Source organism: Telmatherina bonti (genome assembly GCF_933228915.1).
Source record: "Telmatherina bonti genome assembly, chromosome: 16".
Classification (NCBI taxonomy): Eukaryota; Metazoa; Chordata; class Actinopteri; order Atheriniformes; family Telmatherinidae; genus Telmatherina; species Telmatherina bonti.
This window is the reverse complement of record NC_136614.1, coordinates 20,814,514-20,831,458: the sequence shown is the minus strand read 5'-3', so window position 1 is coordinate 20,831,458 and position 16,945 is coordinate 20,814,514. Positions and strand designations below refer to the sequence as shown.

At 38.9% G+C, this 16,945-nt stretch overlaps 1 protein-coding gene across 1 annotated transcript in view; it reads right to left on the bottom strand.

The window, feature by feature from the left end:
* Positions 1–24: 24 nt before the first annotated feature.
* The window catches only part of mettl24 (methyltransferase like 24), a 31,938-nt gene continuing 15,017 nt past the window's right edge, over positions 25–16,945 (bottom strand). The window contains exons 2-5 of the mRNA XM_079255631.1: positions 13,846–13,944; positions 10,059–10,192; positions 2,907–3,132; positions 25–379 (exon numbers count right to left, since the gene is read on the bottom strand). Coding sequence (XP_079111757.1) covers positions 29–379; positions 2,907–3,132; positions 10,059–10,192; positions 13,846–13,944 — 810 coding nt within the window. The 3' untranslated portion in view covers positions 25–28. The remainder of the gene's footprint in view (positions 380–2,906; positions 3,133–10,058; positions 10,193–13,845; positions 13,945–16,945) is intronic.

Genomic DNA, 16,945 nt, shown 5'->3' with positions numbered 1-16,945 from the left:
CTTAAATTTCCACGAAGAAGCTTTAAAGTCATGTGAGGTTTTTGTGTTTATCTGGCATCCTTGAAGGCCTCCACTGTGTATTCACCCAGCTCAACGTGTAAGCACTGTTGGCATTCAGAACATTCTTGTGCAGAAAGAGGTGAGGTTTGGCTGGATCACTGTGGACGTGGAAAAGGTGGAAGTTGGCATGTTCAAGCTCCTTAAGCAGGCTGAACCAGTACCGCACCACTGACGGGTCGTCGCCGCTTACTTCAAAACCTGCCCAATGTAAATGAAGCTCTATCAGCAGCTGACCGACTGAGTCCAGGACTCCATCCAAGACCAAATTCTCCAGAATCTTCCACTCTGCACTCTCCAGATCTGCCTTGAGCACATCCACCTGAAACAAGGAAACAAAGTTACAAGTTTTTTCCTCATTTAGGGAAGGAATACGTTTTATTGTAGCACTGAAAAGACACAAAAGCATGTGGAGTTGTTGAACGTAAGAGCCATTTAAAAATGGGAAGGAATAAGTGAAGCTTGGCTTCGGTTTTTGCTTTAGCAATGCTGATGATGGATTGAGCAAAAGAGCTGCTTGACAAGGCTTGCTGTGATGGAGCAGGGAGGAAATGCACCATAAGATGAATGTTAATAGCACCCTGAGGTCATATTCATGTAAAGAGATTCGTGCATGCCCAAAGCTTAATACATATCTGTAGGATCCTGGGTTTCTTCTAAGCTTTATCACACTGCTAAAGCTGAACATTGTCCAACCTTTGGAGGCAAAAGTGCCTTTGTCAGGTATCATTCATTTAGTTAGCCGGAGATATTTAGACTTACTCCTCAAGATGTCAATATTTAATTAAACATTAAGGGAAGGATTTCCTTTTTTTTTTTTTTTTTTTACTTACTAAGCTGTTGTTTTCAATTGGGGTGAATGGAAATGTTTGCACAAACCAACACAACACTGTCAGCATAGATAGTACAAAGGTGACATTTAACATTTTAATTGAAGAGAAATAAGGACATATTTAGAGTTAGCAGTCTGTTAGCTTACTTTAGCAGAAGGACTGCACACTGACCGATCAGCCTCACCACATAACCTCCATGACAGTTTTTTTTTATGCTATGACTTTGTGCTCTCACATTCCTGTCCTCCATTCAGTGTGAAATTGCACTAAACAGCCTTCATGCCCAGTGGGCTAATAGCTCCTCTCAGTGCCTCATGCTTTATGAGATTATAATTAGTGTAAAGCCATCTCAGGTTTGGACAGCGAGCTGGCACAAATGTAAAATTTAAGAGTGGCAACTTTTCAGTCTTGTCAAACAATTTCTCTGATTTGAAATTTAAAACTTGTTAATTGGTTTTCACACTGTGCAAATAAAGACTTTGATTTCCATTTTTTGAATTTTCAATTATTTAAAAATAGAACAAAAGAAACTTAAAACATGACTTAATTAGCTTAAACTTGCATAATTAAGCGTAACTGATAATGTGTTATGCCCTGTGATGGACTGGCGACCTGTCCAGGGTGAACCCTGCCTCTTGCCCAATGATTGCTGGGATAAGTTCCAGCTTCTGAACTACACTAAGCATTTAAGAAAATGGATGAATGATAATGTGTTATCAACTTCCTGACACAATCAATTGTCCAACATGCATTTCTTTTTTCTAAATAAGATGTGACATCTTGTCACTGACATTTGTCTGCAAAGTGCCGGCTACTGGAGATCCTTGAATGAGTCATTTATGTACATTTTAACCCCCACAGATAAGAAATCTCCATGAACGTGTGTGTTGACCTTTTCTGACTGACTCGGTTTCCTGTCCGAAAGGCTGGGTGAAAGCTTTTAAGAGGAAAGAAATTCTGCTGCCTCTGTTGCTTGCTCCTCCAGCACACTGCCTTCTCCCATTAAAACCTCATTACCAGAATGCCTGCGTGGCTCTGCATTCAAGACAGGTAAGTTTTGCCATCTATATAATAGCAGGGTGCACAAACCCCCACACACACATAGCTCTGTCATACTTGTTCAGTACTTGTCAGACAACATCCTTATATATTCCCCTTCCCGTATAAGCCACCTTTAACTGCAGAAAATGAATTAACTCAAACCTTTTTGGTCCAGACTCCCTTGAAAAAGACATTTTCTAATCTCAATGGGACTTCCCTGGTCATACACCCATCCAGCAGAGATTTTACGGTGTATACTGACTGGAAATTAGACCGTCAAAGTCAGTGAAGATGCTAGAGGCTTGGTAACAAATTGCATAAGTCTAAGTTGGATTTAAAAGAATCCATAGAGGACCAATTAAAGGCAAACTATTCATGCTATTTAGTTTGTCATTACAATGAAACCATTTCTCTGTCTGTGAAGGCTTAAAGATAAAAATAGAAAAGATGACTGGAAAGAGTGGCTGATAAATAATATGGAAAAGCACTTAATATTGCACTTTAATCTTCAGTCATCCTTTAATCAGTCTGTTTTTGTTTTGCACTGAAGCTAAGTTTCCTTCTTGTAAAGAAGACAAGAAGCAAAAAAACCTTGATGCTTCTAAGCATTCATAAGGTGTTTATTACTATGCATGCCATCAGTGGGCTTGTGTGTGAGTTAGCATATATGCAGATTTTTATCTGATCAGGCAGGACACAACCCTGGGGAAGCTTCTTTGAGCTAACATTTAGTGTACCAATAATTACAGGAGGAAAAAAAATTGTATCTAGGAAACTAATAACCTAAATCTTATGAATTATGATAAGGAATGTTACGTTGAGCTGCACAGGAAGGGACTTGTGTTAACATGCAGTACAAAAGTGATGCTGACACACTAATAAAAAAATCTCTTTACATCATGGTACAATATTACATTTATTTATTAACTATGACCATACTTGAGATTTCTGTGTTGCTATCTCTGTCCCTCTTACCTCATTGTGTCCAAAATCATTAAGGATTGTGGCCAGTTTCTTGATGTTTTTGTACTGACGCTGGGCAGCAAAGACTGGATTGGGATCTCTCCAGTCCACAGAGATCCGATGTAGCCATATTTCAGCTTCTTGAAGGTGAGGCTGCTTCAGGCTTGGATCAAAACAGTGGACATCACAACCTGACCTTGAGAGAAAACGCTCCAGGGATCGGTCTTTCATTCCCAACCTGCAGTCAGAGACAGTTGCTATTATTTACCTAAAACCAAATACACACCCCAAAACACCACATGTAACCTTTGCTGCAAGTCTCTGTGGCATTACTAGCTTTGTCTTATTTACAGGTCAATGAATGAATGAATGAATGAATGAACAGTGCAATCAGTCTCTTTTCCAAAAGTTCCACTGTGTCTCAATGATCATTTGTGAGCTATTACTAAATTCTTATGAGCACTGTTTACACACAAACCCATTTCCAGTTTTCCCTCCATTTTGCAATGATTAGTCGTCCCTTTCCTTTTAAATATCAAACCATATTGACCATTTAGCCCCTCAACAGGAGTTTGGGGGGCATTTGAATAGATGGACAAATCTACTGTACATAATCTGCCATCTTGAATGCAAAACATAAAAATGGGGACAAGTGGAGGAAATTGAGATGTTCCATTTTAAATGATGTCTGTTTGACATAATTAACATAATTTCCCTTTAATGTTTCAATTGTAAATCATGGGCATCTAATTTAACATTATATTTACAGGAAAATATAGAAAGATTGATGGATTCCTTACTGTGTCTTACTAAATTCTAATATCCACCTAAAACATGAGCAAAAGAAAGAGCAAGGGTGGGGGGCACCAAAATCCTTTGGATTCATTTTGTACAAACATACAGTAAATTAAAAAAAGTGCCGATTTAGCAAGTCTGGTGGACCTCAACATCAAAGATTTATTTTCTAGCATGACTGATATATTTAATATTTCAGATGACAATCCTACACGTATTTAAAGAGGCATTTATAAAGAAGGTTGATACTGTACATTAATTCGTCCCATTCATTCTGAGATCTACACCAGTTGTTACATGTGTGAAAGGCAAGAGTGAATAAAACATCCCGAACACCATGAAGTCACTGCGATTTAACACACCTGATTTAACATGTGTACACAACAGTCAAAGAGGGAGAGGGTAAGAGAGAGAGAGGGGGAGAGAGAGAGATCGATAATTCAAAACAAAGGGAATGTAAGGTTTTGACCACAAGATACTTGACACTTCTATTTGTCTCTCATCTTTCTTTTTTTGATGTTTCTTTCTATTATTCACAACCCTCAACATTTCTTTTTTTTTTTCATGTGGCCTGTTTCTCCATTTTGATGTGTGGGAACATCTAGGAAAACTCCCAGTCCCCTGCTTTTCTGTCACAGTTCCTCTCCTTTCTGACTCACTTTCCCATTAAAATCTTTCCCTGATAGTTTGTTTATTCCACCCCTCCCTTCTCTAATTCCCCAATTTCCCCTCTCTTTCTTCCTTTTTAAGTTCTCTTGCTGCATTCCCCAGAGTCTTGTTTGTGCTGCAGCTGAACCCTGTAATTGTGACAGTGGGAGTACATTTCTTTTACAGATTAGGCACCAGGTCCCTAAATACATCCCACTAACAAGAAGATGAGAGTTGAGTAGATGCGAGAGATTGAGATGCAAGCAGACGTCTTGTTTTCCAGCTCTAAATATTTCATTGAGAGTTTTCCCTTCTTATGCGTGCTGTTTTGCCTGGGAATCACTGCAATGCCACTGGAGATGCCAGTGATAGCTCACATAGCAGCAAGGGACATTAGATGCTTTTCTGAATGACAGGAGGGAATATTCTCTTCAGAGTGCAGGAACTTTCAATATGACTTATGGACTGAATGTGTGTGCTGTGGAAGAGAATTTGCTTCAAGTGAGTTGTGGGGTTATTAGGAAACCCTGCTAACTAGATTGTCAACCAGATGTGCAGATGTGTGTGTGTGATTATTGCTCTCAAACACCCAGAGAAGAGCCTTATTTCCACCTGCCTTTGCACTGTCTGGGTGCTGTGAAACTTATGCAACTTATTTCATGAACAAGCTCTGGTTTGGCTGTTAAATGTTTAACACTTCTTCTTTTACCTTTATTCCCATTTGTCAAATACCACAGTCTCTGCCTCCTCACATTAGCATGCACAAGATCCATTAATGATGAAGTGCAGGTATTTTTATTTTCCCTCCAGTGCTTTAGCCTACATAGGTGTTCTAAATTTGTTTCTGCATGGCCTTCAGTCTGTTAGGAAGGTTATCAAGTATGATCTACTTTCAGGGATAGGAAGCAAAAAACTAACTTTTTAAAAGTTAAAGATCTATCTATCTATCTATCTATCTATCTATCTATCTATCTATCTCTATACATATATATATATATATATATATATATATATATATATATATATATATATATATATATATATATATATATATATATATATATATATATATACACTACTCAAAAAGTTAGGGATATTTGGCTTTCAGGTGAAATTTATGGAAAATGCAATATGTTCATGCTACAGTGATATAATATCATAAAAGTAAGACATTTAAGTAGAAGGATGCACTACTGATTTCCTCATCTCAAAAAATTCATTCAACACAAAAGGTAACAACAATGGTAGTTACACCACAACAAAAAATTTGAACGTCTCAATATCTCGTCATGTGCCCTTGAGCATCAATTACAGCTTGACAACGACGTCTCATGCTGTTCACAAGGCAACTTATTGCCTGCTGAGGCATGGCATCCCACTCTTCTTGAAGGGCAGCCCTCAGGTCATTGAGGTTCTGGGGTGCAGGGTTTCGAGCCTCTACACGACGGCTCAGCTGATCCTACAGGTTTTCAATGGGATTCAGGTCTGGAGAGAGTGCAGGCCATTCCATTTGAGGTACACCAGTCTCCAACAGCCGTCCCCTGATGATGCGGCCTCGATGAGCAGGAGCATTGTCGTCCATGAAGATGAAATTAGGCCTGTGCTGTTCATGTAGGGGCACAATCACTGGATTAATGATGTTATTCAGGTAGTATGGGCTTGTCACTGTACCATTCACAAAGTGTAGGGCAGTTCTGTACCAAGTGGACACCCCTGCCCACACTGTAACACCGCCACCACCAAAAGCTGGCCTGGTGACAACAGTGGCTGATGCATAGCGCTCTCCCTGACGTCTCCAACATCGTTGCCGGCCATCATTTCTGCTCAGTGTGAATCGACTTTCATCAGAGAACAGCACTGAGGCCCACTGGTTCCTCGTCCAGCGTAAATGCTCCCTGGCCCATGCAAGACGATGATGCCTGTGCCTGGTGATGTGGTCAGGTACCCGTGCAGGTCGTCTAGCACGCAGACCACGCTGATGGAAACGGTTTCGAATGGTCTGACGTGACACTTGGGTGCCTCTCACCTCTCTTAAACGTGCCTGGAGTTGAGTGGCATTCATCATCCGGTTTCTCAGGGCAGTGTTCACAATGTAGCGGTCATCAGCACGGGATGTGGCCAAAGGACGTCCACTTCTAGGCCTTTCTGTGACTCTTCCAGTCTCTCGATATCTCTGTTGCAACCTGCTGATGACACTCTGTGACACTCCAAGCTCAGTGGCCACTTCTGTCTGAGAACGTCCTGTTTGAAGCATCGCAATGGCAAGGGTCTGTTAGGTGTCGTCTTGGTCTCATGATGTCAAAATGATGTCAAAATGTGAACAGCATGATAAGGACAACTGTTTAAACACTGCTAGTATGTTCTTTGTAGTGAAAAGGAGACCTTGGACAGTAAAAAGAATCAAATTATTTTTGAAAAAAGAAGAAGATTTCAGATTTTTCCTGCTGAATGGAGATACAGCAAGTATATTACAAAGCTTCAAGTGCCTCATTGATTCCCTTTAATGACCCGGCACGTGCAATAGATTTATTCTCAGCCAACATTTTTAGATGACCCAAAGGGATATCCCCAACTCTAAATAAAAAAATTAATGATTTTTCTGTGTTTCTAAGTTTACTGTAACAGCTTTAGTTGAAGGGTCTTGGTATTGATGTGACTTGCTAGAATATAACTGCCTAATTGATATCCATTAAATTTTTAACTTGTTGTAATCAATAAACTGCACAAAAACAAAGAAAGCAAAACAAAAACTATGCCGGTGGTACAGCTCATGCACAGAATACCTCCCAGGATCAGCCTAAGAGGCAAAACATGTACCTAAATGCATCATGAATTCACCTTATTTAGTCTAGAGATTTTGCCAGTAAGCTTTGTAGTGTCTGGAGAAGTGAGTATATCCTTATTTTCTACTCCGACTTGTTTGAAGAGCTTGTCCAACAAAGGATTACTACCATGTGTTCTAGCAAGTGAATTGTAAGACTGTAATTAGTAAATCCAAACATAGACTTTTGTCTCTGGTACTGTACATCTAAGAGTATTTTAAATGAGCTGTACTCACTACTGACTGCATAATTTAAAAGTACACTGTATAAATGTTTGTAACATCCATTGCACCACTGCATTTAACCACTTTCTTGTGCCTCAAAATAATGCTGGCAACTGTAAAACCTACAGTCAAGGGAGGTGATTTTGCATTCTGTTATGCAATGCAAGAAAAATTACAACCAAACTTTAAAAGTAACAATGGAGATGATGGCACCATTGGCTTCATTACCAAAAGAAGCCAATGGTGTAAGAGTCGCTCTGTTGTTAGAACGATTAGCAATAATGGGCATGCATGATAATCATTTATTTCTTTTAGGGATAGCAGTCATTATAATTAGCTTTTCCCCATAGCGATGCTATGAATACTTCTTGTTTTTCTGGCTAGAAAACATGCTGTTTTAATGCAACTGATGATTCATCCTCACACTCTTCAGCAAACATCTGCATTTCTCACACATGAGAAAAGACAACAGTGTACGAGTTAAAAAACAGACAGATGCTTAGATTGAAACTCGGCGGGAGAGGAAGATGAGAGACCTAAGTTTAAGCAGAAGAGGTGAAAAGGTGATAACTGGTCTTTCATGTGGAAAAACATCCGACAACCTCCCCACTCCACATGCCCCATACCAAAACAGACCAATCAGAGAACAGCTGCTCATCCTGCCCAGGCATAGTCATCCATGCCTCGTTAAACAGCATGCAAATGAGGTGTATCAGCTACACACACATGCACAAAACTATGAAGACAAATGTACAAGCTCTGTAATGCACTGAATTAAGCCTTATATACAACTGCACTCTAATGAACATTTGGCATTTTATTTGAATCCAGTCCAAAGTGCAGCTGTGGACTGGACTGGAGTCTTCCGAGCCTGCTGCACAGGAGTGCTGAGCTCTCCTGAGAACAGGATACTCAGCATACCTGGCATCGGGTCAAGAATATGAGCAAGAACTTTGAGTCTGTGTGTACGTATAATGAATCTAGGTCAGATAGGGGACACTGGGAGGAATTAGTGAGTTAGGAGTTTTGAGTGCAGCTTGATTAAGTGTTATTCAAATACTTTATCTCTCTCTCTCTCTCTCTTTCTATTTTACAGAATTCTGCTTTTAGGTCAACTCACTCTTATTGTATTAGTTCAGTCTAGAAGTCTTAGAGGATCAGCTGAATAAGAAGGAAACATTTTGATGAAACTTTCTTGGAAAAAAAAACAGGAGTCACATTTTCAGAAGTTGTTATTCAGGTCAAACTTTTGCATGAATCACTGAGATGCAAGAAAATGTTCTGTACATTTTGGTGCCTGTCCCCATGGCTTCTCTGCTTGACTGCACTGTGTATCGGCCAACTAGAGGAAGTCACTTGTGAATTTCCCTCTATTTGACTTCTGACCCCGTCTCCACAGAATCAGGAAGCCAGAAATAGCAGCACATCAAGCCTCCTGACAATCCCACATTGCTGACTCTGCCCTACCTGCCTTCATGCCAACCCACCTGTGCTATCTCTCAGCAGTCAAATTAATGAGCTCTCAGTAGCTAAATCCCCTTAGACCTCTGCTAAACCCCAGCACAGTCAGACCAAGCAGGGAAGAAGTGTGCAAAGCTGATCTGCAACACAAAGTCTGTTGATACTGATTGGTTTGAAAAGCTGAACACTTTGGTGGTCTGACTGATTTCACGATTACATGCCAGCAAAACAGTGTTGGAGTAAATAGGATGTTCTGAGACACAGTTAACATTAAAACAGAATTATCTTTAGCCTTCCAATTAATGTAATTAGTACACCTACTCAGTATTTTCCTGGTTTTTGGTCTTTCCCCAACATCACAGGTTATAACTTCCCTCGGCATTGAAGCAGAACTTGGCAGTTTGATAAAACACCTTTTCCTCATTGACAGTAACATATTACACAGGGTGTTCTTTAACCTGGTTTCTTTGGCTCCTTATGCTACTTCTGATGCACTTTGAAGTTAGGCAAGAATCCACTGTTGTAAGTGACAACTATAAGGACTAGGGGGAGTAAATCAATACCACTTCTACAGAGAACTGAGGTTGCATGACAGATTCCTCTGCAGAAAGAGACTTTGGTGGAAGTGCTGAAACATGACAGAGAGAGAGAGAGAGGGTCCTTTAGAAGTTCCAAGCCATTTCTTTGTTACATGTACAGTACCAGTCAAAAGTTTGGACACACTTTGCCATTAAATATAGGAGGAACATGTGTCCAAACTTCTGACTGGTAGTGTATATTAGTGAGTAAGACATTTGCGTTGTCTTATTTAGAGGTTAATTTTATCCGCCTCAAACAGATAATGAGCAGCTACCCCAAAAAATCAAATGATAGACTTGTCAATGAGCATTTAAAAGATGAAAAAAGAAGGGAGGATAGAAAACAGATGAAGATAACAGAGAGAAAAGGTTTAACATTTTCAAGGAAAAATGATTGTATCTATAACAAAAAGAGGAAAAAAAAACTTTACATAGTGAAATAACAGTTGACTGTAATTTTATTTTTTAAAACGTCTCTAAAGAAGTGTTGCATCTGTAAATAAATGGACTGTTGGATATCGTTAAAGTGATGCTGTTTTGTATTAAAAACATGTTCTCTTGAGGGTTAAAGTTAATTTTATTGAAATGTGAGCCTTCTCCCAAATATATTTAACATATAAGTGAATCAATACCCACCCAAAAGAATAGACCCTGCAGTGTTTGCTCTGCATCCTGTGGACCAGGCTGTACTTGGGATCCAGGCACACAGCCCAGTCACTGCTGTATCCCTCCTGGGCAGCTTCCTTATCAGGTAATGATGTGCATGACACCTGGACACACATATACAAAGCATGCGTATATTATAGCGACTGTGTAAAACAGATGGATTGGTCAAATTACAGCAAGCAGCATACAATAAAGTAAATGTCTAAGAAATTAACTTTGATAACTTTATTGACTTTTTGTGGTACATAAAAATGCACATTACATCACAGTAATTCATTAGAGATTTGCATCAGAAGCACTTTAGAAATAATTGTATTGCCTAAACACACTTTCGAATGTAAACTTGAGAAGTTTGGGATTAAACATGTGACTTTCTGGGGGAAGAATAACCACAGGGTCTTCTTCAGTTGCTGCTGGATTGGTTTGGTATGTGGATCGTCTTCAGTGCTGAAATGTGATATGCATATTACTCATTCTGATGGACAGCTGAAGCTGATGCATCAGCAGGATTGCCAAATCACACATAGAAGAAACTAGAGTGAAAGACTGAAGTATTTCATCACATGGATGCAGAGCTCAGTTTAATTTTCTTCAATATGTTTATGGAAGTTTATATACATTATTATCTTCTCTTTCAAAAAACAGATAATAGGCAAGGCAAGTTTATTTGTACAGCACATTTAATTTACAAGACAATTCAAAGTGCTTTGCATAAAAACATTAAAGTCTTTACATATGGTGCAAAGAAAGCATTAAAAAGCAGTAAAAGGCAGTAAAGTGGAGTTTACATGTTTTCACTGAGTTGGAGTTTGTTGGAGTTTTATCCAAAAACATGCAATTGGCTAGTAACCTGTTCAGTATGTATTCCCTTTTCCACCTGATAGCTCCCTTTACTGTACTAAATTGTAATAAGTGGATAAAGAAAATGGATGGATGGCTCAACTTTACATGTTTATGTGAGTTTCTTTATGCTAAGCTTGTGCTTGCATAAACAGTATAAATATACTGTAGGTTTAGTTTTGTCTTGCACATTTGCAACAGCAAAATTATGAAGAGGAAATTTGGATACAGAAACTGCAGCAGAAATATTTCCTGCCTGCTTCTTTTGAGCTATGTCGGCTTTCAGAGATTCGGTTTGCACACTGAGGAACAATATTTCCTCAGACATCAGGCTGTGACTTCACTGCTCTCCTTTTAAATACAAGCATAATAGCAGGTGTACAAACAGTCTCATTGTTAGCAGGCAACACTTGCACATCTATAAAAGAACACCTTGCTGCAGCCTTAGAATAAATCTCTCACTTTTAATCAGTGTTTGGTGACAGGAGCTGTGGAAAGAAACAGGCTGAGTCAAAATTCAGGCATCATTTGACAGGGAGTAATACAGTCCTGATTACATTTGTTTCACAGAGCACAAAAACTATATCATAATGAGGTGGTAAAATAAAATATTTGAATATTTTCTTTAATATTTAAACATGCTCTATAATGTTTGACATCGTCAATGTGCTCCAGCTGAGAGTATTAGTCAGCACACAATGCTCAGGATGCAGGGACATGTTGCAGAACAACGTAACACTGAATCTTGATCTGTGGACAAAATCTGGCTAAGAGTTAATAGAGAGAAACTACTTGTAACCAATACAGATAACAGGAAAATTTCATGCTTATTAATATCATCTCCAGAATCCCTTCTTCTCATCTGTATGCATGGGTGTGTGTACTGGAGCATGCATGCATGGAAGCTGCTGACTGCCATTGATTGGGCAGTTGTGTCGCAGGATATCTCTCTGAGTAACAGTTCCACCAGGCACTGTGTCAGTCAGCATTACAGCTGAGGATGGTGCGATCCTCATAGCGACTCCTTCCACCCTCGCCTGTCACTGCCAATGATGGACAGTTCCCTTTCACAGCTTCCCGCAAACACACACTCTCATACAACAGCTTCCTCTCTGTTCTTGTCCTTGTCTCTTCCTTCCTCACCCACAAATGGCAAAAAAAAAAAAAAAAAAAGTGACTGTACGCACACAAATCCCGGCGCTAAGTCATTATGAGCTGAATCTTTGCTTTGTGAAAGCTTAAAAGTTCCTCTCATTTGGAGGAAACTGTGTGCATAGTGTGTGTATAGCGAGAAGGCAAAAAAAAAAGAGAAAATGCTGATTCAACACAAAGCCAATTTCATCACAATAAAAACCAAAGCACATGTATTGACAATCTTGTCAGACTATGTTTGCGGTGGTGAAAGGTGGGACAGAATTGAGAGCTTTCTCTGTTCCTCTGTATTTCTTCTCAAATTGTGATGCAGAACATCTCAATCGATTTGGAGTAATTAATACTGATATGAAGCAAGAAACAAACCGCAGCATTGCATTGATTAAGTCTGAACAGAGGGGCCGTGAGATCCATCTGTGTTGTAATCAATAGAATAATGGATTACTGTGCACTGTTGAGCAGGACAAATGCTGTGGCTGAGCTGAATGTAAAAGAGTTGTGCAGCTCAGTCATAAGCTGAGAGATGCAGACATGTTTCAGGCTACATTACAAAGACCTGTCAAAAAGAGTGCACTTAGCTCACATAACCTGCTTTAATGCTTTGTCACGTTTAATGTTGCATTGAAGCATGAATGAAATGTCATTTAGTTTTTGCAGATTCATTGTTTTAACCTTTACTCATACAGGCAGTCCCATTGAGACCTTTTGTTTACAAAAAAGGTCTGCTGGCCAGATGGAAAGACAAAAAAAAAAAAAAAAAGTTATAGACACAAGCAGCTCTAACAATAGAGGATATAAATCAGAGTACATAAAAGTCTAAAAGCAGGTTAGAGATTAAAAACATTAAAAACAAGAACAATTCCAGGATAGTTTCTCCAGTTCCTTCAGAATAATTTTAAATTCTCTATTTGGATCAAGGTGGTCATTGTTAGACCCTGCTGTATCCAAGTTAAAGAAGCTGAATATAAGAATACCCCTTTTTTTCCAGGGTCTGTGCAAACCGAAGGAGTGCTGAAAGTAATAAAATCCTGGAAGCTGTGACTGTTTTAAGTAGCAGGTAGGAGGTTATTCATGATGCAGCAGCCCACTGATGGGTTTGTAAATGAAGATATACCAGTGAAAGAGTCAGCAGATAGATAGTTATGACCAGCTGACCAGAAAACACAATGTGCAATAATTGTGAAAAATCTGTAGTGAGCTGCCAGAGGTATTCATGTAGATGATGTCACCATAGTCAAGGTAAGCAAACAAAACGTAAATGAAGCCACAAGCTTTTTCCTGGCTTTGAATATAAAAGATAGAAAAATCATGTTTTTTATTTCAATTAAAAAAAAATTCAATATGGTATTTAAAAGAAGACTGTCATCTATTGCAATTACCAAACATTTGTATGAGGCTGCAGTTTCAATAGATGTGCCTTGTACAGATGTTACAGAACATAAATTGTAAAATTTCCCATCTGACTTTATGTCTTTTAAATTGTCTTTAATCCAGGACAATCAACTCTATCAACCAGGAAACTAATCTGTATCTAAGTGCTGAAAGCCTCCAAAGAAAGAATAAGCCCCTTATGTGTTCAAAAGATCCAAATTCAACCTCAACATTGAGAAAAACAGAATATTTCAAACAGGAAGACAACTTTGTGACATTTACCACACTGTTCCTGAACAGTCACATATTCATAAAACAGAAAAAATAAGACCAGCTGTACACGCAGGTGATTATTTTAGCAATGCAACTGGTAAGAGTTCAAACAATGACTCACTTGTGGAGTTGTGATGTAGCTGAGGAACCTCTTAGCTTCATCCTCCAAGGAGTGACTCTCGCTGGCCCACGGCTGCAGATCTATGTGCCACCTCGGAGTCTGTTGTTGATGACACATACAGTCAGTTATAAAGAACATGACATGTCAATCGCCTGACATCGAAGTAGGGTATTAACTGAAAATCCAGTGCAAACGCAACAGTAAAGGGAGCTTTATTCTTTCAGGGAACTGTGCTCTATGGAAACTTTCCTACATCTGTGTCAGCGACAGCTTCCGCTGTTTGTTCCTCATGTTTAATACAACCAAGGATTTTTATCATTCATTTGCAATCTCAGGCTGAACATTCAACTGTGTTTAAAAGCTGCTGAGAAACAAAATGTCAACATCAGCTGGCTGTTGCAGCTTGGTGCTGCTGTGATTACATTCCTGAAATCTGGTAGAGCTGTGCTTTATGGCCGCTGTGTTTCTACAGGAATGTGTCTGCTTATGATTAGAGCAGGGAACACAGGACTGTGCTGCTGGAGAGGTAGACAGGGCTGTGATGATGTATTAGTTGCTTGCATAATCATTTCTTGGGTCAGACACCATGGCCAAGCATTCATTTGCACCACTGGTATAAATTATCCAGAGTAGTTTCACAACTGAACACTCGCCTTCCTGGCACATTACATTCTGCATCATTAGTCGTTGAAAATTGCCAATGGTTAAGCTGGTTTTGCTGGTGTATATCCTCTCTGATATATTTCAATAATTTAATTTATTATTATTTTATTCTGTTTTATGTTTTTATGAATTTTTTTGTAAAGCACTTTGGGATTTTTTTCTTTTTAAAGAAAACCCTATACAAATAAATGTTACTTTCTTACTTCATCTTAAGGTACTACAGTTTATTTTGAAATCACCAAAGGTCGTAGACAGATTATTCTGGTCTTTGTGACTTCTCTATGCCGTGAGCGCATCTGGTGAACAACCTCTAAAGACTAAATGGCCTCATGCTGGAATTCAATCCTATGCTTCTATCTGTTTTCAAAAAACAAATCTGTGTTGGTCAGTTTTGCATTGACAGGATTGTATGAATCTATTCACACAGGTAAATGCACACTATCCTGACTTGGAATATATTGTGATTTATTTCAACGGACTTTCACTATTTTTTACAAAGAGGAAATACAAATAATAATAATATAAATGTTTGAATACATGAATGTGCACATTAATAACAGACATTTGATGCTACTGTGATCATATATATGGTGATTATGAACATACGTACTGTAAATGATCTGCAACCTGACAATATATATTTAATGCATTTAAATGCACACAAAATCCCTGTTATCAGCTGACGTGTTATTAGCTGACTCTGCCAACACAGAATCAGCTGCCACAGAATTGATGGTTGCAGAACTAATTGAGCTACTGGTGACTTTTCGGCATTGAACCTTATATCAATTTACTATGTGTCAAAACATCTGAGTACTGCCATATCTTAACTCTTTCGATCCTGTCTTTGCATGCTTTCTTTCCTCTGTCCAAGTTTCTGCTATTCTTTTTATTGTTAGGCCATGTTCTGTCTGTTTCTACATCTCCCTCCCCCAGCAGCCATGACGTTTGTCTGTTGACAAGTATTTTATGGAATTAGCAAAGGGCTCTATTTTGTCCAGAATAGTTTGTAACTTTTGTAATTGTTTCAACTCAATTTAATTGAAAATAGTGTGTCTTATTTTGTAAAATTATAAATCAAATCATTTTTATTTATTATCACTTTTTTCATCTCCAGTTGTGACTATTGTAAATTTAGCCTTTTCTATACTGAAAGGGTTTGAATAAATGTGAGGACAGCTATCAGTAGTCTTCTGAACAGAGACGATGTCTTTAGTATTGCACGAACGACAAGTTTGGATTTTGGACCTGAGGCATATTTTATAGGCTAATGTCAAACAACAGAAGTTAAACAACAAATAATGTGAAACAACTAAATTAAATAAAGTTTAATTGAATCAAAATCGAATAAATCATTCACTTGTTCCTGTCAAAGTAAGTAAAGTACTGAAGGTATAATAAAATGCATCTGGACAGGAAGTGATTGACTTAGGAAAGGATGTTCCATATTTGGTGTAATTTGTTATGAAAACATAATGAAGCGTAAATCTGTTGTTGGCAACAAGATGATAGGAAAACAAGGAGAAACAATTAAACAACTTTAATGAGACGGAGACACATAACTGTGTGTGCAGCGAACAACACAGAAGGATATGGAAAGACACTGTAAAGTAAGGAAGGCAACTCTGGTCCTCGAGGGCCGCAGTCCTACAAGTGTTAGGAGTTTCCCTGCTGCAACACACCTGACCCAAATCAATGGATAATTCGCAGACAAATGCAGAGTTTGATGTCAAGCTCTGCAAATTAGGTCTGATGTGTGCCATGTGTGTTGCAGTAGGGAAACCAAGGGGACCAAGAACCAGAGCTGCTCCCCCATGCTCAATGAATGAACCATCCACTATTTCAATAAACCACAAGTTCTATTTGTAAACTTACACATTAAATGTTTTGACATTCATTTTGCATCAGACACTGTTGACTTTTTAACTATGAGTTTGACTGCAAGCTCTGCGTAAGTCTGCTAATTAGGACTGCAGGACTGCAGCACACAAGGACCGGAGTTGCCCACCCTCACTGTAGAGCATCCACTAACTAAAGTCCTCGAGATGCATACTTGGGGAAAAATCAATAGATTTTAGGATATTGTTTGCTTTCCGGTGATGGCCACACAGCTTCAGTGTAATTGCGCTGATGATCTGCTTGTTGGTGGTGTAGATGGTAAATAAAAAAATGAATTTGTCACTGTGACATCACCAACTGGGTTAGCGATCTGTTTTAATGCCTCAAGTTTAGTATCTTGGCCTGACTGGAACCCAGAAGTGACCAAGCGGGGAATGATGCTTGGATCCAGATCAGTCAAAAATACATGCTATTGATTGGTTCAGCTTCCAAACCCATTATTTCTTGTGCAGATCTTTCTAAAAGTTTGTTGGTTTTTACCACTAGGCAGAAACTCTCTCCAAACTCACAACCTGACAGGCAACCCCCGCTAAAAGAG